Source organism: Malus sylvestris, chromosome 1 (genome assembly GCF_916048215.2).
Source record: "Malus sylvestris chromosome 1, drMalSylv7.2, whole genome shotgun sequence".
Taxonomy (NCBI): domain Eukaryota; kingdom Viridiplantae; phylum Streptophyta; class Magnoliopsida; order Rosales; family Rosaceae; genus Malus; species Malus sylvestris.
In genome coordinates, this window is record NC_062260.1 from 18,876,957 (window position 1) to 18,900,251 (window position 23,295).

Below are 23,295 nucleotides of genomic sequence, written 5' to 3' on the forward strand. Positions count from 1 at the left end.
TTGTGGTTTATGGAGCCTTGTGATTTGGAGTGCTACTATTACAAGGACGTGGTCGTTGTATCTTGGGAGACATGCGTCGAACAACCATGAGCACCGTAGTGGGGTGTAAACTTGTCTTAAGGACAAAGTGTCAAACACTTGCCTCAACTGTATTTTCAGGTTTTTCTAATCCATTATGTCATGTTCGTTTAACATTAGTTACTCATGTTGCATGCATCACTTTGATATATAATTGCATGAATTATTTCTTGATTTTCCATGTGATTTAATACAGCAATTAAACCCTAATTTTTCCAACATGTATATTGTTTTCTTTTGATTTATTCAATCAAATGGCTATAAATAAAGGGTGAATCACCTCCCTACATTTACCTCACAAGAATTCTTATAAATTGGGTTCTGCTCAAGCTGCTAGACAAACGCAGCTTACCCAAACTAAAGTTCCACACAAAACTGATACCATGGGGATTTACAAGTTCATTTCACCACTTTTCTTCTCATATTTCTGCATGCATGCCCTTGTTCTTTACTCATGCCTTAGTTTGGCCCTCGCCGGATCAAACGAGACAGATAAACTGGCCTTGCTCGAATTCAAGGCTAGGATAACTACAGATCCCTTTGGAGTCATGACTTCATGGAACGAAACCATCCACTTTTGCCAATGGCACGGCGTTACCTGCGGTCACCGCCACAAGAGGGTCACAACGTTGATGTTGAGGTCTTTGAAACTTGGAGGCTCCATATCGCCACATGTTGGAAATTTGAGTTTCCTCAGAGTGTTTAATCTCTCAAACAACAACTTCAGCCATGAAATCCCTCCAGAAATTGGCCGTCTGCGCAGGTTGAAACATTTGGAATTGCGGAATAATTCACTGAGTGGAGAAATTCTCACTAATTTATCAGGTTGCTCTGAACTCAACTCCATATATATTGGCCGCAATTTGTTAGAAGGCAGTATCCCAAAGGAGATTGGAACCTTGTCAAAGCTAAAAAACTTAAGGATTTCCTATAACCACCTTACAGGAAGTATCCCTTACTCCTTTAGCAACATATCTTCTCTTGAAACGTTTGGTGCAGCTTTTAATAGTTTAAGTGGCATGATTCCAGATATCTTTGGTCGACTGACCAATTTAAATTATCTTGTATTGGAAGGAAATGACTTGTCTGGTACGATCCCTCCCTCAGTTTTCAATCTCTCTTCTCTTGAAACCTTTGCCGTGGGACTTAACAACCTCCAAGGTACTTTGCCTTCAAACTTAGGCAATTCCTGTCCAAGTCTCCAAACTTTTGCCATCTATGCTAACAAATTTAGTGGAACGATACCTGTTTCAATATCTAACACATCAAATCTGTTTGAGCTAGGAATAAACGATAACCAACTGCATGGAGAAGTACCCTATTTGAAAAATTTACACAAGCTTGGGCGGTTTACTATTTATTCAAACCATCTTGGAAGTGGGGGAACTGGTGATGATTTGAGCTTTCTTTGCGATCTGATTAATGCCACCGGTTTACAATACGTGGAAATTAGTAAGAACAACTTTGGGGGTATGCTGCCTCAGTGCTTAGCCAACCTGTCTTCTTCACTTATGATTTTCACTGCAGACTATAATAGTATATTAGGCAGTATCCCAAAAGGGATGGAAAATCTGCATAACCTGGAAAAAATAATGCTGTCTGGCAACCAGTTTTCAGGTCTCATCCCCCCTGAAATAGGAAGGCTTCCCAAATTATATGAAGTATATATGGAAACCAACTCTCTCACTGGGAATATTCCATCATCTTTTGGAAATTTAAGTCGACTAACTGATCTGCATCTCGAGGATAACAACCTTCAGGGCACCATCCCTTCAACTTTGTTTCAGTGTCATAATTTGGTGAACTTAACTCTTGGTGGTAACAATTTCACTGGTATCATATCCCCAGAATTAATTCGTCTGTCTTCTTCATATGTTCATTTGGATTTATCTCGAAATCATTTGACTAGCTTTCTTCCCATGGAAGTTGGACAATTGATAAATCTAGAGCATCTTGATGTTTCTGGAAACCTGTTGTTTGGTGAAATTCCTCCAAGTCTTGGAAGTTGTAAAACCCTACAGTATCTTGACTTGCAAGAAAACTTCTTCCAAGGGACAATTCCATCAGATTTGAGCTCATTAAGAGGTATTGAAACCTTATCTCTTGCTCGCAACAACTTGTCAGGGACAATTCCAAAATTTTTGGAGAATTTTATATTTCTGCAATCCTTGAATCTGTCTTATAACAATTTAGAGGGAGCGGTACCTATCGAAGGAGTTTTTCGGAATGCAACTGCCACATCAGTCCAAGGGAATACAAAGCTCTGCGGGGGAATACCAAAGTTTCAATTGCCTAAATGCGAATTTCGACATTCCAACAAAATGGGGTTGAGCCTAACCTTGAAACTGGTAATCTCTCTCCTTTCTGGGCTTTCTGGAGCCTTTTTTTCATTTGCCATTTTGTACATTTGTTGCTTCCGAAGTAAAAAAAAGGAGGATCCTTCGAGTGATTCTGAAAAATTTCCTAAGGTGTCTTACCAAAGTCTTCTTAAAGCTACTGATGGATTCTCTTCTGCCAATTTGATTGGTATGGGAAGTTTTGGGTCAGTTTATAAAGGATTACTTGATCAAGTTGAAACAACAATTGCTATCAAGGTACTCAACCTCGCTCGACAAGGAGCTTCCAAAAGTTTCATTGCTGAGTGTGAGGCTCTGAAAAATATTAGACACCGTAACCTTGTGAAGGTACTTTCTGCATGCTCCAGATTCGACTATCATGGTTCTGATTTCAAGGCCTTAATTTACGAGTTCATGGTGAATGGGAGCTTAGAGGAATGGTTGCATCCAGCTCAGACAAGTATTGATACGAATCAGTGGCAAAGGAGCTTAACTTTTTCGCAGAGGTTGAACATTGCGATAGATGTTGCTATGGCATTGGATTATCTTCATCATCAGTGTCACGTGCCAATAGTTCATTGTGACCTCAAACCCAGCAATGTTCTTCTCGACAATGATATGATTGGACATGTAGGTGACTTTGGGTTGGCAAGATTCCTTCCAAGAACTCTTGAAGATAGTTTTGGTAATCAGTCAAGCTCCATCGGAGTTAAAGGAACAATCGGTTACACTCCTCCAGGTAAAACTTACTCACTTTCTTTTCACCTTTTTTAGTATTCATTTATAATTTAGGTTTTTTTTTTCAAGTATTAAAATAAAAACATTTGCACAAATGCAGAGTATGGTATGGGGCATGAAGTGTGGCCACAAGGCGACGTGTATAGTTACGGCATCCTCCTGCTGGAAATGTTTACGGGAAAAAGGCCAACCGGCGACATGTTTCAAGGATCTTCAAATCTCCACAACTTTGTCAAGGCAGCACTACCTGAGCAGGTGTTAGATATTGTGGATCCGGTTCTTATTCAAGAAAAAGAGGAAGGGGGGATGAGTGCAAACCAGCGTCGTACTGAGGCTAGCCCGACAATTCGCATCAAATTTGAAGAGAGCTTGATTTCAATCTTAGAAACTGGTGTTGCATGCTCCGCAGACTTGCCTGGAGAAAGGTTGGACATCACTGATGCTACAGCTGTGATGTGTCGGATCAGAAACAAACTTGGAGCAGATAAAATGCTGGATTAGAATAAGCGTACTGTTAAGTATTACCATGTACGTAATAATCTTGTTTCCTTATGTGGACAGTGGAAGTAGAAGTTTCAGATTTGCCTGATCAATAAAAACATTATAGTTGATAACTTGTCTGACAGACTTCAATCAATTTACTATTTCTATCCGTTGAGTTATATGTATTTCCATGATGACAGAGTTTGTTTGCCAAGGAAGGGTTACTTCAATGAGGTTTTGCCTAGAGACATAGCTACATACATTGTGATAACTTGAGGTTTGGGGCAGATGGGAAGAGCAGATTTAGCGAGTTCTATCCCGGATAAGCTAATGAAGCAGGGTGGTCTCGACATGGTTATGTACAACACCTTGATTAATGCGCTGGGGAACGTTTGCCGGATTGACGAAGTAAACAAGCTCCTTGAGCAGATGAAGAGTGGTTTATCAACTTTGTCCAGCACCATATTAAACCTCTTTAATCCCACATTGGTCTACTCGATAAAGTTTCTTCAACTTTAGCTTTGTACACAAATCATTGAGCTATTTCAAACTCGGGTTCCCTCATGTGATGTGCTTCACATGGACGATCAAGGTTATGAATTATGAATCTCGAATGTCTTACTTTCATTTGGATGACTCGTTAACTTCGGTAGCACCTGATATAATTTGCAGACGCCGTCGGCATCCTGAACATTAACGGAACATCCAAATTATCGTGCAGCTAGCATCAGATCAAAAAATGCATGGGCTAAATCAGCTGGAAACTCCACTTATGAAAAAAGACATTCAACAAATCAGAGCCTCAGGATTGAACAAAAATTAGATGTTTTAGCTACTTTAGTACTCTTGCTAGAGATCCCCTGAGATTTTGGAGGCCAGAGGCGAACCCCTTCTACCGTATTGTACATTCATATAATTAGTGTTTTTTTAAGTTTTAACAAGTGGAGGGACACTTGAAAAAACATACTTCTCTCCACTTATGCTATGATACGTAGTCTACTGCTTGTGTTTTGGGTACATAAAAAACTCTCTCCTAGATCGGGGGCTCGAGGTGGCTCTTCCAGCTCTCATCAGGGCTGGCTCCTTACGTATCACTAACTACCAATCCATTTGCTATAAAAAAAATGCTACTTTTACCACATTTTCATACCATATTTGTACTATCTTTCTAATAGAGATAAAACTCACATATATTAGTGGGCTCTACCTCTATTAAAGATGTGGTACAAATGTGATGAAAAATTTATTAAGTGTAATTACTCGTTATCAATGTTATGTTTAAGTTTCTAAGTTAATTATTGATTTATTTATCGGGAAAGACATTTTCTTCCTGATAGTGGACCAATCTTCAGACAAATTCCCCAATTTTCTACATGGTTTTGTGTTTTGTGATACATACACACACGCACACACAGGTGTGGTAACATGTATCAAATTTATAATTTATGTTTGACTGTGTTCATTCATTTCTTTCTGTTTTTAATGACCGGCGACATACTTTTCAAGACTGAGGGAAGGCAATAAGGCCGGTCGTTGAATTTGACTAGCTGTTCTCAAATGAGATGATTATACTAATTAATCACTATCTTATCACCTTAGCTTACGTCCCTTGTTAGATTATTAATGATGATGATATACATACATATATATATATACAGATATATACTTGGTGCGATGGCAAGTGTCTTCGCCCATGAGCGGTAGGTCTCGGGTTCGAGACTTGGGAGCAGCCTCTCTATAAAATGGGGGTAAGACTAGCCGACATTCACCTCTCCCAGACCCTGCGTAAAGCGGGAGCCTTGTGCACTGGGTACGACCTTTTTTATACTTATATAGATTATAATCTCCATCTATACTGTAATAAGACGTCTACTGTGTTCGATCATTCCTAAGGATTTCAATGGAGCACGATTGTAACAATCCGTCCCGATTTTATTAGAACGAAAAAAGTATTTTCGTGAAATTTCACCTTAGATTAAATCTTTTTGTTTTAAAATTGGTTTTTGAATCTTAATTGGTGAGCCCAAAGGGCCCACCTCCTGATTTGTCCCTCGGTTCCCTTCCTGTTTTGTTTCTTTTTCTGATTTTTATAACACTTTCTCTTCCCTCTCACTTCCGTGCACTCTCTCTTCAGCCATCCCTCTTTTCTCTGAAAACGCACACACACACACACACACACACACAGAGCAACCATCACCACCACACCTGGACTGTGATCTCGAAAACCCTAAGCCAAGGGAGTGCTCCACCGTGGTAGTCACGGTGCTTATTCCCCCAACGCACTCCGGTGACTTTCGAGGATTTTCCGATTTAGGTAATCTTCGAGACTCCTTTGATCTTCCTTCCTCGTAGTCTACATTACTTGGTTAGTGATTAAAATGGCTTTGGTGAAGGTTTTAGCACGAAAAACAACTCGACGGGCATTTTCCAGAAATCTGGAAATTCCAGGCATGGTCATTTGGCCATCTTTTAGGCCCTTTTCCGGCCAACTCCGGCCACCATTTGGTCCCCACTTGTATGAATCTCTCCTCCACATTCCTAACTACATTTTTGCTTTTGAATCACTCAATTTGGTAAAGTAACGAAGAAGTTAAGAAGCTTTGTAAATTCCCCAAACCTCCGAAAAAAACCCAGTTTTCCGACTAGCACCGCCCCTTTCAAGACGTTTTTCGGCCAAACCACAGCTACTTGGCCGGTGTGCAGGTATCAATCTCTTCATCTCATCGAGTACTACAACTTTCATTTTTGTTTCACTTAATTTGGATGTGTAACAAAGAAGTTATGAGCCTTGGAAAATCAACCTAGAAACCGGCCAAAAACTTGGCTTGAAAACTGGCCAACCTGACCCATTTGCCTGAAATCCAAACCTATTTAGGCTGAGACCCAGCCCAATTACCCCAAACCCAAATCCTTTTAAGTCTAGGCCTTGGGCAGGATTACCCAAGCCCAACCTAATTATTTTTATTTATTTATTTTTCTTTTTATAAAACCTAAAGATCTTGGGCCATTTCTGTTAGAGCCTTAAACCCGTTAGCCACTAAACCCTTTAAACCTTTTAAACCCAAAACCCTTTCTAGGCCTTGAGCCGTATACCCCTATGACCCAAATCCTTGTAACCCAAGTCCAAAACCCAAAACCCTAACCGGTCCAAACCTTTTATGGGAAATATTCCGTTAGGGAACATTCTAGGAATATTCTATTGACTTTCACGAAATTTACTCGGGACCCCTCTTAGAGTAATTCGACGTCCTGAATCCGTTTTCGACGTCCGATTTTCCAAATTCAATTGTTATAATAGAGTTTTATTAATTGGACCCCTTTATGTGCTTAGGTGCATATATTGTGACGATTCCGTGTTTGCTAGTTTGCGTGGTCTGTAAGTGGAACTCTTCTACAAATACATGTTTTAATAGTATAAATGCATACATGGAAAAGCATGATTTAACAATTATGTTCTATGAAACGTTTTGAGATAACATGCTTACTGAAGCTAGATTGAATTACTATTATTTTTCCTATAACCCGTGCTCTTTATAGAATATCTGATGGATAACGATATACTATTTATAACACGTTTAGAACACCTTCTTATACTATAGATGACACGCCCCAATCCTGATATTCCCTGAATACCAAGAAAGGCACGTGCTGACCGACACCCGAGAATGACGAAAGCCATTTATTGAGTGCAATTGCTAAAATAAAGGATAACTAAGACTTATAAATATAAAAGAATAAAGAATAAGCATTTAAGGAACATGTTCAGAGCATACAACTAATTAGAACACTAAAGGAATTAATATAAAATTAGATGAACAAAGGAGTGGGTCCTACACTGAGAGGACTCGAAGATGCCGATGCAGAAGTGCCTAGATGCCGGGATTGTATGCCTTGATTCTAAGTCCTGAAAGGGGCGCAAAACAAACATGAGTGGACCAAGTTGATATATATATATATATATATATATATATATATAGGTTTTCCGAAACCTAGCATGCCGTACAATGTTTCAAATCATAACTTGTATATATAATAATCACTAGTGAATTGTCCGATAACCCCAGGCCCCATGCTGGCTCCCTGTCTCTGAGCAGACAGTCAGAGGAAAATACACTTCAAGCCCCATGCTGGCTCCCCATCCCTGTGCTAAATAGCCAGAGGAAACACACTACAGGCCCTATGTCAACACCAAACCATCGCCCGTAACGGACCGAAATCTATCCCTACGTCCCGTAGCGGAAATGACCACTAGGTAAGTACAAAACTATTGAACATATATATATTGAAAAGCAACTTCATAGTATAAAGTCATCCATCATCTATACTATAAAGAGGTGTTCGAAACGTGTTCTAAATATCATATACTCATCCATCAGATATTCTATAAGAACAGGGTTATAGGAAAAATAGTAATAATTCAAACTAGCCTCAATAAGCATGTTATCTCAAAGCGTCTCATAACATAATTGCTAAATCATGCTTTTCCATGTATGCATTTCTATTATTAAAACATGCATTTTAGAAGGGGTCCACTCACAGTACTTTGTTGCCGAAGAGCCACGCAACTAGTGAAGACAGAAACGTCATTATAATTGCCCCTAAGCACATAAAAGGCCCAATTAATAAAACTATATAATATCAATTGAATTTGGGAAAACGAACATTGGAAATGGATTCAGAATGTCGAATTACCTTAAGAAGGGTCCCAGATAAATTTCGCAAACGTTAATAGAATATTTCCTAATAGAATATTCCCTAACAGAATATTCTCCATAAAGGGTTTTGGACCGACTAGGGTTTAGGGTTAGGACTTGGGTTAGGTTTAGGTTTAGGATAAAGGGTTAATGGGTTAGGGAATTAGGTTGATAAAAGGCCTAGGGTAAATAATTTGGTTTAGGGTTTTTAAACTAAAAGGGTTTATTGGGTTAAGGCCCTAGGTTTTAGGGCTTAAAGAGGAAAGGGCTTAAAGCCCTGGTTCAAAAGGCCCAAAGGCTTTTAGCCTAAGGGTTTCTGGGTTCAACAAGGGAAGGGGCCGAAGGCCCTAATTTAAACATGGCCCAAAGGCCTTTATAATTAAACAATTAAAATTAAAACATAATAAAAGGAAAAAGGGTTTGGGTTGGGCTTGGATCTAATGGGCCTAAAGCCCCAGTTCTAAATGGCCTAAAAGGCATGGGTTTTCTGGAATGTGGGTTGCCAGACCCATTCGAAAAAGAAGGCCGGATTCGGCCGGAATTTACACAAAATTTAAACGGCTATAACTTTGTCAAAATTCAACGCCATCGAGTGATTCAAAAACGGAAATCATAGCCCTTGAAGAGACAAAGAGAATGGTACCTCGCACGACGTCTAACTCACCGTGGTTTGGCCGGAAAACGCCTCGAAAGCCTCGGAGGTCGCCAGAAACTGGGTAAGATTCAAATGAGTATAACTTATTCAATACTCAACGAAATTGGGTGAAACAAAAAGGAAAGTTGTAGTACTCAGCGAGAGGAAGAGATTGATATCTTGCACACTGGCCAACTCATTGTGTTTTGGCCGAAAATTACCTCGAAAGTGACTGGTTCATCGCCAAAATCTGGGAAAAGGTTTTACCAAGTTGGTTTCTGTATAAAACGCACATAAACTCGCGTGTAAGCTCAAGATCGTGCCAGGAATAGAAAAACTAAAATGAAATGACATGATACGATCCTTACCCAAAGTCGAGGATACGAGGCTCGTCAAGAGATTCGTCGGGGACGCGGCTCTGCTGCAATGGTGAGTAGTAGGGGTGATAGGGGTGAGTGACAGTGATGAAGTTCAAGAGGGGTGGGGGAGAAGAGGTCCATATAGTGGTGGTTGGGTGTGTGCTGCTCGGATGAAGGGGGAGAAAGACAGAGAGAGCAAGTGAGGGAGAGAGCTCGAGGGAAACAAAAAGGAGAGAATAAGAAATTGAGCTCAGGAAGACTACCACGTGGCAGCTAAGAAGAGGGGACCAGGGACAAACAGGGGGTGGGCCCCTTGGGCTCACCAATTAAGACACAAAAACCATTGTTAAAAGCAAGATAAACTTAAACTTAGTGAAAATACAATTTAAATTAGGGGTGGGTGTAACAATAGATGATGGATGACTTTATACTATGAAGTTGCCTTTCAAATAAAGTATGTTCAATGGTTTTGTACTTACCTAGTGGTCCCTATTCCACTACGGGGCAAGGGATAGATTCCGACCCGGGCGACAATTACGGTGTTGTCATAGGGCCTGAAAATGATTTTCCTCTGGCTATTAGCACAGGGACGGGGAGCTGGCACGAGGCCTGGCGGTGATTTTCCTCTAGCAATTGGTACAGAGACGAGGAGCTGGCATGTGGCCTGGAGGGATATTGGACATTCACTAGTGGTTACAATATATATGAGTTATGATTTGAGACAGTGCACGGCATGTTAGGTTTTGGAAAACCTATTTTATTTATCATGCTATATGTGTTTTCATAAAACCTGGAGGTTAGTATTTTGATAACTGTTTTATTATATCTATATCAACTTGGTCCACTCATGTTTGTTTTGCGCCCTTTTTAGGATTTAGAATCGAGGCATACAATCCCGGTGTCCAGACACTTCCGCATTGGCATATTCGAGTCCTCTCGGTGTAGGACCCATCCTCTTATTCATTCAATTTTATATTATTTCTTTTTAGTATTCTAGTTAGTTATATGCTCTGAACACGTTCCTTAAATACATATTCATTATTCTTTTATATTTATAAGTCTTATCTATCCCTTATTTTCAGCATTTACCTCAATAAATGGCTTTCGTCACCCTTGGGTGTCGGTCAGCACGTGCCTATCCTAGTAGTCGAGGAATATCGGATCAAGGGTGTCAACGATCGTCAAAAACTTGACAGCAGTGCGCTTTTTCATTTTTCGGATTGCGATATAAATATGCCGATGATCTTCATCCGTCGAATATTTGTGATCTCCGTATGCATGCTTAGCTTGGTCAGTTTGACCAGTGGCGGTGATCCTGATATAAACACTTTCCGTAGCTGCAACGCCACTACTCCCACCTATGACTGGGACAGTTCCGAATTCCTGTCCAATCTAAACAACCTCTTCTCCACCCTCAACTCCAATGCCACCAGCGAAACAGGCTACTGCAACGCCACCTTTGGTAAGAAACTAACTGAAATGGCACACGGCTGCTTCCCCTGTCGTGGTGACGTTGAGGTAGACGTTTGCGCACAATGCGTGAATTCGGCAATCCTAATGGCAGTCTGGAGCTGCCCCACAAGTAAACGGGTTGTGTGGTGGTACGGCAAGAAATGTATGCTAAGGTACTCAGATGAGTCTTTCTTTTCTATTGTGCAATACTTGCCTGATTTCATCGACGGGCGGGTTTACATCCAGCCAGTAACGCAAGTTAATGCAACAATACCAGATGAACCAACCGGATTTAATCAGGTAATGGAGAGTATTTTGAATGATTTAGTCATCGAGGCTTCCAAGGCTTCTTCCAAGTTTGCAACCAAGGAAGCGCATGTTACAGGGTCGAATATTACGTTGTACAGCCTTGCGCAGTGCACGCAAGACCTCTCCACTGCAGATTGCAATTCCTGTCTTAGGGTAGCCGTAGCACAAGTAGTTTCAACCAATAGAGGAATCAATGGAGGACTATTTATGTGTCCCAGTTGTAATGTCAGGTATGAAACTGTCCCCTTTTACGGGAAACCATGGATTCATCACCTTCGTTGTCGTCGTCGTCGTCCTCCTCCTCCTCTAGGTAATAGAGTTGATGATATAAATATACACATTTATACTAGTGCATGTCATGTTGCCGTCACACAACGGCTATGAGAAATCTTATCTTGGTCTAGTGACCAGGAATATATGGATGTAATGTTTTAATCTCAAGTCAAGCCTTGGTATCAAATCTAAACGGATCCTTGGAAAATGGTTTTCAAAAGTTTATATTTAAAATTTTTTTCATGTATAGGAAGAAGAAAACCAATTTTGTCAGTAATCGTCGCCAGTATTGTTGCTTCTGTAACTGTCTGCGCGATGCTTGTAGCTATTGGGTACTACTTCCCAGGCAGGAGGAGATCATCACGAAACAAGCATAAAGTCCAGGGAGAAGAAAAGAATGGTAAAAAGAAGCAAACAATTAAATTCAGTCGATCACTTGTTCTTTTATGTTTTCTGATGTCAATTGCGTGTCATCTTTTGATGAACTCATTATAATCACTGCTTAATTTAATTTCTTAATGGCTAGAAATGATATAGCAGCTGTTGAGTCCTTGCAACTTGACTTGGAAACTATTGAAACTGCAACAAACAAGTTTTCTGAGAGTAACAAGTTAGGTCAAGGTGGATTTGGTGAAGTTTTCAAGGTATGGAGCTTTATATATATATATATATATATATATATATATATATAGGTGTACTTAGCATAATTCCTACATATACGTGACATGGATATATATTTTTTAGGGAACGCTTGGTGTTAATGGACAAGAAATAGCAGTAAAGAGGTTGTCGAAAAGCTCGGTGCTGTTAGGATGCTGACTAGGATGATGACTCAGCATAATTAGTTAGCTGTATAACTGATAGTGGGCGGGAAAAGTGGATTAGTTAGCTTGGTGGTTAGTAGGTAGTTTAGCAGCTAAGATAGCTGAGGGCTATAGAAGGAAAACTATATGGAAGATGAAAGGTTGTTGTTGTAAAAGTTGGTTACTACAGATAATACATTGTTATTGCTATTACATTGACTAAGACGTGAAGCTTGGGTCTTAACATTGGTATTGAGCCAGTGCCTTCGATCCTACTTAGTCCTTTCTCGTGTATGACTCGATTGGCTTTCAGGAAAATCATGGAGTCTCGAGTGTCCACTCTCGAAAATTTGGTCGCTGAATTGCAGAATGAGTTCAAAGAATCAAGAAATGAGTTCAAGGAATCACGAACCGAATTAAGAGCTACCCACGACTTGATCCTTCAGCAACTGCACTCGTTGTCATCAAGGGGCAGTGGATAATCGGAGAATCATCGGACGCAACTCGTACGAATCCGATTCTACAAACGGATACGAATGCCGATCTGGGTCCTAATCATTGTCACCAAGTAGTCCCTCCAACTGCCTTGAATCAACGGGCTCCATTCCTTAAGATGGATTTTCCAAGATTTGGTGATGGCGATGATCCGTTAGGTTAGATTTACAAGGCTGATCATTATTTTGATTTCTCCAACATTGAGGATTTCAAGAAGGTTAAAATGGCGTCTTTTCATCTCGAATAAGAGCCTTTACAGTGGTTTCAATGGGCGAACTGCATTGCAAACTACCTTAGATGGGAAGATTTCACCAAAGCTCTATGTCAGGAGTTCAGGCCTTCAGAATTTGAGGATTCAACAAAGAGCTTGGTTAAGCTTCGCCAAACAGGTTCTTTGAGAGAATATATCATGGAGTTCAGAAGATTAGCTAACAGGACTTGCGATATTACTCATTCCCTCTTAAAGTCTTGTTTCATTGGAGGCTTGAAAGCCGAATTGAGACATGATGTCAAGATTCTTAAGCCCCAAGATGTATTGGAAGCCACTGCATATGCATAGCCACTGGATGCCAAGTTATCAGATTTAAAGGTCAAACCTTTCTCTAGATCTTTTGCTAGTAAACCTGTGAAAAATCCATTGCATGCTGTTAATATCACACCACCTGCAGAAATTAGGCCTAAGAATGATAATGTGCGTAAAATGACTCCGAAGGAAGTAGAGTTTTGTAGAAAGAATGGTCTTTGCTTTCATTGCAAGGAAAAATATTATAGGGGTCATTCTTGTGAAAATAAGCAGCTACTTCTTATTGATGTTCAGGATCCAGTCAAATTAGTAACTGAAGAGGAAAGAAATATGGAACCTGAAATAACTGCATGTGCATTGTTTAGTGCCCCTGCCCCTAAGTCAATTAAAACTATGAAAGTTGGGGGAATGATAAAAAACTGTTCAGTGGTTATGCTCATTGATTCAGGGAGTTCCTATAATTTCATTGATCTGTCCTTAGTTAAAAGAATTAAGGGACAATTGGACACTACCCATTCATTTAATGTGAAAATAGTTGATGGTGGAACAATTTCAACTCATGGCACTTTGGGCGCAGTACCACTAAAGATTCAAGATAATCATTGTATAGCTAATTTGTATGCCATGTCATTGGGGGGCTATGATATAGTTCTTGGGGTGCAATGGTTGAGGACTCTTAGTCCAGTTTTATGGGATTTTGACAAATTATACATGAAGTTCTAGCAAGGGAATACCACTTACTGCATTTCTAGTTCTAATTTCTTTGGGGATCAAATTCAAGATGTGATTGCTTTTCAAATGGAGAAATTGCTACAACAAGACACTTCAGTGGGGGCATTTTTGTTCCAACTACACGTTGAGATAATTGAAGAGCCATCAGATTCACTATCCTTGATTCAAAAACATGAGCTGCAAATACTTTTGAAAGACTATGAAGGGGTATTCTCGACTCCTAAATCACTGCCACCTCACAGGTTGCATGACCACAAGATTCCCCTTTTGGAAGGCAGCAAACCACCAAGCATGAGGCCTTACAGGTATGGCCCTCTCTAGAAAACTGAGATCGAGAAATGTGTGCAAGAATTACTTGCTTCTGGTTTTATTAGAGTAAGCAACAACCTTTATTCATCTCCAATTATTTTGGTTAAAAAATAGGAAGGGACCTGGCGAATGTGTATGGATTATAGAAGCCTTAATTGGATTACAATCAAGGATAAATTTCCTATTCCATTAATAGATGAATTGCTAGATGAACTGTTTGGTGCTGAGTATTTCTCTAAATTAGATTTGAGATCAGGCTACCACCAGATTAGAATGCACCCTCAGGACTTTGAGAAAACTGCATTTCGAACTCATGATGGTCACTATGAGTTTTTGGTTATGCCTTTTGGCTTAACTAATGCTCCAGCCACATTTCCATGTTTAATGAATGACATATTCAAGCCTTACCCTAGAAAATTCATCCTGGTCTTTTTTTTATGATATTTTGGTCTGTAGTAAAGTTGGAAACTGCATTTGGAACACCTTAGGCTAGTATTTGAGTTGTTGCAATATCATACATTATATGTTAAACAATCTAAGTGTGCATTCGGTCAAACTCAAATGGAATATTTGGGTCACGTGGTGTCCAAGAAAGAAGTAGCAACTGATCAATCGAAACTGGAAGCTATAGCCAATTGGCCTATCCTTACATCAGTGAAAGCTTTAAGGGGATTTTTGGGGCTCACAGGTTATTACAGGAAATTCATTCCCGACTTTGGAAATATTGTGGGTCCTTTGACAATCTTAACAAAAAAGGACAACTTCAAGTGGAATGAAGCAGCTACAATAACTTCAATGCACTCAAACAAGCTATGGGTTCTCCTCAAGTATTGGCATTACCAGATTTTACTCAACCATTTGTCATTGAAAGTGATGCTTTAGGTTATGGGATTAGTGTTGTGTTGCAGCAAAATGGCAGACCCATTACCTTTACTAGCAGGGCATTGAGTATTAGAAATCAGTCCTTATCTGCCTATGAGAGGGAAATGATGGCTATAATTCATGCAGTGAAGAAATGGCAATCCTATTTGGTAGGGAGGCTCTTCGTTATTAAGACAGATCATCATAGCTTGAAGTTCTTCTTACAAAATCAAGCCAACACTCATTTTCAACAGAAGTGGGTCTCTAAGTTGCTTGGGTTTGACTATGAGATACAATACAAGCAAGGGTTTGATAATCAAGTGGCTGATGCTCTATCTCGAATTCCACAGGATGCTTTGATAGTTCGAGAGTTCCAATCATCTAATATGGAGTTTTCAACTATTTCTTATCCTTATCTCAGTTGGATGGATGATTTGAGGAGAAACAATGAGCAAGATCCTTGGATTTCGGCTAAAAAAAAAGAAGTGCAACAGATCACAGATTCTTCTGCACTCAACCTTTTGACATATAAGGTTGATAATGGTTTCCTAAAGTACAAAGGCAGAGTTGTACTAAGTCCAACTAGTTCTTGGCGACAAATTGTATTTGTAGAAAATCATAATACTCCTTCAGTAGGACATGCTGGTTTCTTAAAGACATACAAAAGGTTGTCCAGGTCCTTCTATTGGATTGGTATGAAGAAAGATATTGGAACCATGGTGGCAGGGTGTCAAACTTATCAGCAACAAAAGTATAAGACCTTGGCTCCAGCCGGTTTACTTCAGCCTTTGCTAATTTCTTTGATGGTATGGTCTGACATTTCAATGGATTTCATAGTGGCATTACCACCCTGCAAGGGAAAAACAGTTATATGGGTTGTCATTGATCGACTACCCAAATATGGACATTTCATTGCTTTGTCATATCCTTTCATTGCTGCATCAGTTGCAAATCTCTTTGTTGAGCATATCTTTAAGCTCCATGGTATGCCAACATCAATAATCAGTGATAGAGACCCTGTGTTTATAAGTGCTTTTTGGAAATAATTCTTTGCACTCCAAGGCTCTTCTTTGTGTCTCAGTTCCGGATACCATCCCCAAACGAATGGTCAAACAGAAGTTGTTAACAAGTGTGTGGAGACATATTTGAGGTGTTTTGCAGCCTTCAATCTACGAAGTGGTCTATGTGGCTTCCTTGGACAGAATGAAGCTACAATACAGCTTACCATACTACTACAAAACTGTCCCTATATGAAGTGGTTTATGGTCAACCTCATCCATCAATTCCTGTATATGAAGCTGGTACTACCAAGTTGGAATTGCTTGATCGAAGTTTGATAGAAATGAAAAAAATGATGTCCTTATTAAAAACAAATTTAGAAGCTGCTCAGGTTAGGATGCAAGTTCAGGCTAACAAGCATCGCACTAAAAGAGTATTTCAGGTTGGTGATTTGGTATATCTTCACTTAGTTCCTTATCAACAGATGTCGTTGGCCTCTCAGCCATTTCACAAGCTCCAACCACGATTTTATGGTCCCTACGAAATCTTAGCGAAGATTGGTCCACTAGCTTACAAATTGAAGCTTCTAGCAACATCCAAATTACATCCAATGTTCCATGTTTCTTGTCTGAAAAAACATTTGGGTGCAACAGCTCAACCTACATCTCCTCTACCAATAATTACTGATGCTGGTATTATTCAGGATGTACCATTGGTAATTTTGGACAAATGGATGATTAAGAAGGGGGCACTACTACAATCACTGAAGTCCTAGTTCATTGGCAGAATCATTTAGCAGAAGAAGCTACTTGGGAGCACTATTGCGATTTGAAGACTCGATTTCCTGAAGTAGTTCACATGTAATATTGCAGTTTATCAGTTGTACACTTTCATTTTAAGTCTTGTTGTACAAGACTCGTTTAAATGGGGGTTATTGTTAGGATGCTAACTAGGATGATGACTCAGCATAATTAGTTAGCTGTATAATTGATAGTGGGCGGGAAAAGTGGATTAGTTAGCTTTGGTGGTTACTAAGTACTTTAGCAGCTAAGATAGCTGATGGCTATATAAGGAAAACTGTAAGGAAGATGAAGGGTTGTTGTTGTAAAAGTTGGTTACTACAGATAATACATTGCTACAGCTATTACATTGAGTAAGATGTGAAGCTTGGGTCTTAACAGGTGCAAGGTGTAAAAGAGCTTAAGAATGAAGTTCTATTGATAGCCAAGCTTCAGAACAGAAATCTAGTGAAGCTTCTAGGATTTTGCTTGGAAGGAGAAGAAACCATACTTGTCTATGAATATGTGCCTAACAAAAGTCTTGATTATTTTCTAAATGGTATATAAATACAATAATACATATATCACTTGAACTGATCTATATATATATGTGGTTTGTTTGTTAACTGTCTGTTATTTCTTACATATATTACTACTTACTACTCTTTGTTTGCTGATTAATGTGAGTATAGAATCAACAAAATGAGAACAATTGGATTGGTCGAGACATTGCATGATAATAGGAGGAATAGCTCGAGGAATTCTATATCTTCATGAAGATTCAAGGCTCAGAGTTATACATCGCGATTTGAAACCAAGCAATATCCTATTAGATGTTAATATGAATCCAAAAATATCAAACTTTGGGATGGCCAGAATGTTTGGAGTTGATGATCAAACTAAAGGAAACACGAGAATAATTGTCGGTACTTAGTAAGTTTTTTTAACTTAATTATACCTCTATGCTTAATCTCAAACAACTTATTTATATACCTATATATATATATATATATTGACTTTGATAACTCATCTTTGATTGCAACTATTTTGGACGTGCAATTAGTGGTTACATGGCTCCCGAATATGCTATGGGCGGGTTTTACTCCATAAAATCAAATGTTTTTAGCTTTGGCGTACTCTTGCTTGAGATCGTAACTGGGAGAAGGAACTTTTTAGGCTTTCATCTCATATATCCTACAGCTACTCTTTTAGTACATGTAAGCCTGATTAATTACCTATCTATCAACTTAATTAGATGTTTACATCCACGACCGCTGCTAGAACCCTACTCTACATCTTCCACAATTGCACAGAAAGAGAGAGTAACAGAAGAACAATACAAACAATACAATTTCATTAACCGCCTTTCCATCTTTACAATCTTCTATTTATCTGTTAACAAGTAACTAACTACTAGCAACCTTGTACAAATGTCATCATCCTAATATGCCATCTGACAGTATCCTAACAATACCCCTCCCTTAAAACCAATCTTACAAAGTAAGATTTACAATTTGAACTAAGTACAATTAAAGACCAGCAATAAAACCAGGAGCAACAAAATCACAAGAATGTATTAAAGGATCAACAATTTCTGAAAACTGGAGCTTCAAATCATGGTATATCTCCCAAGTAGCATCACTCCTGAAATGGTTCTGCCATTGGACTCACTTCACTAGCAATATCATTGTTTCTCTAGAGTAGCAGAGTAGCTCACTGCCTAAAAATTTACTCCATATTACACCCTCCAAAAAAAGATGAGCAATGGTACTATTGACCAGATTTTCATGTGACTTCTTTTCCTTGAACCTCAGCCAAACATGCAATTTCATTTGGTTCCATAGATTTTTTTAAGATGCAACTATGCTTTAAGATATCCACATAATATAAACTGGACTCTTGCATGTAGTTTGCCGTAGTTTCATCCAATTGAAGAGATTAGCTTTAAATTTTTTTATGGATTAAATGCTAACCTTCAACGTCAATTAGTGAAGAACCAATTTTCTGAATTATATCTTCTGCCTTTGAAGCTAGTAATTCCAACACACTGTATCTATCATCAGCTTGTGGATGAGACCGATCTCCACCCACAATTGCAGAAAGTCGATCCTTGACCTTTATCCAGGACCATCCCGGCTCCTTAATTACCCCATTTGATCTCATCATTTTCCTTTAGCAGCATACATGTTAGCCAGGGTTATATGAGTCGCTGCAGAACTTGGATCCAATTTAAGGATCTCATCTGCATCACGTCTTCCACAGTCGATGTCACCATGGAGCCTACAAGCTCTAAGGAAAGTAGACAAACAACATCATCCTATTGAAATGGCATACTTTTGATCATATCCTCTACCTCACCTAACCGTCCAGCTTGATAGAGGAGATCAACCATGCAGCCATAGTGTTCTTTTGCAGGATTAATCCCAAAGTCATTGCTCATTAAATTGTAGTGGAAACCAAGATCAACCAGTCTAGCATGGCAACAAGCAATAAGAACACCGATAAAGGTCATCGAGTCTGGTTTCAGACCAACCCTAGGAATCTTCTCAAACAGATCAATGGCTTCTCGATAGAACCCATGTTCAGCATATCCATTAATCATCGTCGTCCATGAAATAATATCACTAAGTTCTGTCACATCAAAAATCTTTACAGCTTCTTTTATGCTTCCACATTTCGAATGCATATTCACAAAAGCACTTTGTACCATAGATGTAAACCCTAAATCGATAGACAGAACATGAGCGTGCAGTTGTTTCCCTTGTTCAAGCATTACCATGCTTCCACAAACACTCAATACACTAGCAAGAGAAAACTCATTTGGTTTTGGTCCGTCCCTTCTCATCCACAATAAAAACTGAAAAGCTTCTTCCCTATAACCTCCTTGAGAATACCCGGTAATTAAAGTGCTCCATGAAACAATATCTCTCATGCTCATCTCATGAAACACCTTAGAACCTGAAGCCAAACGCCCACATTTGGCATACATGGTTACAATGAAATTTCCCACTGACAACAAAGAAATAAGACCCCTGTGTAAAACATGGGCATGCAATTGTTCACTCCATTCAACTCTAGCAAGATTGGCAACTCTAGAGATGGTGCTTACAAACGTGTATTTCTTAGGACTCACACCGGCTTCCTGCATTCTTATAAAGGCTTTGATTGCACGGTCCTCTTGACATGTCCAAACATAAGTTGTAATGATTGATGTCCATGAAAAGACATCCTGTATCCTCATTTTTTCAAACAACTGCAACCCGTAGTCTAATTTGCCACCACCCTTATCCCGAATGCCCTTGCAGTAGTCACGATCGAGAACAACATGGCAAGCAACACATCAACCAGTTTCAAATTTGGAGAGAGTGAACTTTTTTCTATTCTTGTCCATACAAGCTTCTAAATGATGCAATCCCAAATTACCAGCATACTCTCTATGAATGATCATGAAAAAATCAAAACTCACCTCACATTTGACCACCTTGGAACAATCAGAAACACAATCTTTATTCTTGGACTTCGAATTGAAGAACCTCTGACTAATTGTTCCACCCTTGTCACGAATTAACTCATGGAAACCAAGCTTCGAATGCACAATAGTACCATTTTTCATGACTTCACCATTACAAACAAGAAATTTAGAACTATGAGCATCTTTGATTTGAACATTTTAAGTAAAGAACCTAAGAAGTGTACCTCCGGTGTCAGAAATCGGCATGTGATAGCCTAACTGAAAATCACAATCTGCTGAGTGTGACCTTTCATCAAACACTTGGAGAGCGATACGAATTTGGTCAGCAGGTACAATTAAGAGTTCAATATCTTCTGAAAAATTCCTGGATATTCTTGAGTGGTCCTTCCAAATATTGTCTTTTGGTAAACCTCCACCTTTGTCACAAATGAATTTATGGAAGCCAAGCTTCAAAGAAGCAATGCCGATCGTTTGCTGCAGTCCAGCAAACACATGGTGGGCATCATTTTCACCAGATTTTGCAACCGAAATTATAACCACTTCAGGGAAAGAACCCATTTCAGGAAAGGAACAAAGACCCACATCACAAAGCAAGAAGTCTTCACCTTTCTTGGCCATCAATTTCGAAGTTGCAACTTTTTTCTCCATTCCTATAAATTCACAATAAAAAACGGGGAACCCTGAAACCAAATCCTTTGTGGTTCCTGTCTTGTAATCAGAATCAAGAATTGGAGAACTTTTCACATAATCTTTAGCTTCCTTGTCGAACAAATAAAAAACGCTTTCGTTCTCCCGAGCCAAAAATTTTCGAAAAACCCCAAAACTTCCTTGAAATTTGGGATTGGAATGACACGTCGCAGAATCATCGTCGTGATGTTTGTCGTAGTCACGCACCTTCTTGAATTTCTTCAATATGGGTCGTAGACAAGGACGAGTCTTGGGCTTGTATCTTGGACGGAATTGAGACTAGAATTCAGCTACTTTCTCTCTCGGCCCGAACATTTTCCTTGTGGAATGATTGAAGCTTGAGAACAATTTGATTCGATTTCACAAGAGAGATAAGATATGCCATTTTGATGAACAATTGATGCATCGGTGTAGCTATAGAAGATTCAACACCAAGTTTTTCCGCAAGCAACTTCAATTGAAGAAGAATTAAATCCTGGATAGTCTTGATTTCGGCCCGGAATTGGTCTTGAGAGGAACGAACGTTTGGCTCTGATACCAATGTTTGCGGTGATATACAACGGACAAGGATTGAGAGGAACGAACGTTTGGCTCTGATACCAATGTTAAAACCCTACTCTACATCTTCCACAATTGCACAGAGAGAGAGAGTAACAGAAGAACAATACAAACAATACAATTTCATTAACCACCTTTCCATCTTTACAATCTCCTATTTATCTGTTAACAAGTAACTAACTACTAGCAACCTTGTACAGATGTCATCATCCTAATATGCCATCTGACAGTATCCTAACAACCGCATGCAGGCTTGGTAGTTATGGAATGAAAGGAAAGTGTTGGAGCTGATGGATCCATCGTTGAAAGATTCATGCAACGCAGATGAATTTTCGAAATACATCCATATTGGATTATTATGTGTTGAACAAGATGCTTGAACAAGATGCCAATCATAGGCTAACCATGTCATCAGTTGCTCTAATGTTGAAAACTGAAACTATTAGTCTTTCCAAACCCGAGCAACCAACCTTCTTTGTCGGAAGATCTACTGCTCACCAACATCAAACAAGTGCTCATAGTTGGTCTGCAAATGGTTTGACAATTTCAGAAGATGTCCCACGTTGAGAATTTACTGCAGTGACGATGGCTTGCATGATCAACACACGCCATTGTCACCAATTGTAGATAACCAGTCTATAGTATAATGACAATGAACCTTGTTACATCATTTTTATGGGTCCTGCTTACCATGTCGAAAAGGCTAATGAGATACCTCTGCCAATAAAGATCCGAAAATCTTTCTCGACCAATACTTGGATAGATAACCAGTCGACCTCGACGCAGTACTATTTATCCAAACTGAAGGTGTTCCGCGATCGGGCGGTTCTACGGCGATAGTGTTGTTTATCCAAACTGAAGGTATCACCGGTTGCCTTCACAGTGCTGTTTATCCAAACTGAAGATGTGTTGACGAAAAAGGAAAATAAAAATCTCAAGATGTCTGAGAGATTTTGCGTAAAACGAGGGTTTGTGCAGGGCAGTTTGTGTGTTGAGTTGGAGGTCCATTTGTTGTTCACGGTATTGTATTTATAGAAGCAAATGTCGCGTGGCGCAACTCCCCACTAGTGTAGAATTTAACTTCAATTCAAACTTATCAACTAGAGCCTCAGTCAAAGACTTTTCAAGATAAGCAGGAGCCTATCTTTTATATGCTATCATCATTTGACTCTACTTCACCATTATTCGAAAAAACCATTTCTTCCTTCCTTATCTTTAGAAATCGTGCCCTCAGATTGTCTCCTAGTCCAATTAGAACTTTATGTCCACCACATTAATGCAGGTGCAGCCATGCACGCATAATAAGATAGAATATAATCCCCAAAAAACACATTCACGTGGCCAAAACCAACATACCCTCAAAAGGCATATACCTGCATACCATCAAAAGGTATATACCTGCATACATATCTATCTACTGTCGTGCCTTATACATACCCTCATATCCCATCATCATCCAAATCAATTGAGATTTGATCAAATAATAATTTAATATATTACTAAGAGATAACATGATGATTAAAATCATAATATTATCCTTTAATAATGATAAAAATTATCTCCACTTTTCCATCCAACGATTGAGAGCTATGCTCACTCAACGGCCTTAATTGCACGGGCTGATGGTGTAAATTTGGGTCCAAACAATAACAAAGGTTTATGCCAGTTAGCTCCCGCAGAAGTCATTGAGGTGATCGTGACCTGTGAACACTGCTTTCACA

The 23,295-nt window shown here is 39.3% G+C and overlaps 2 protein-coding genes across 2 annotated transcripts in view; one reads left to right on the forward strand and one right to left on the reverse strand.

Annotated features, from left to right (window-relative positions):
• Nucleotides 1–408: 408 nt before the first annotated feature.
• The window catches only part of LOC126622555 (putative receptor-like protein kinase At3g47110), a 77,533-nt gene continuing 54,646 nt past the window's right edge, over nt 409–23,295 (forward strand). Inside the window, exon 1 of the mRNA XM_050291344.1 lies at nt 409–676. Within this exon, the coding sequence (XP_050147301.1) occupies nt 462–676 (215 nt within the window). The 5' untranslated portion in view covers nt 409–461. The remainder of the gene's footprint in view (nt 677–23,295) is intronic.
• On the reverse strand, nt 18,190–21,729 carry LOC126622667 (putative pentatricopeptide repeat-containing protein At3g47840). The gene is made up of 2 exons (XM_050291420.1): nt 20,935–21,729; nt 18,190–20,803 (listed from the first exon to the last, which is right to left on the reverse strand). The coding sequence occupies exon 2, from the start codon at nt 20,096–20,098 to the stop codon at nt 19,175–19,177; it is 924 nt and encodes a 307-aa protein (XP_050147377.1). The 5' UTR covers nt 20,099–20,803; nt 20,935–21,729; the 3' UTR covers nt 18,190–19,174.

Coding starts and splice junctions, on each gene's coding strand:
- LOC126622667 (XM_050291420.1), bottom strand. CDS start 20,098: ATGAGGATACAGGATGTCTTTTCATGGACATCAATCATTACAACTTAT.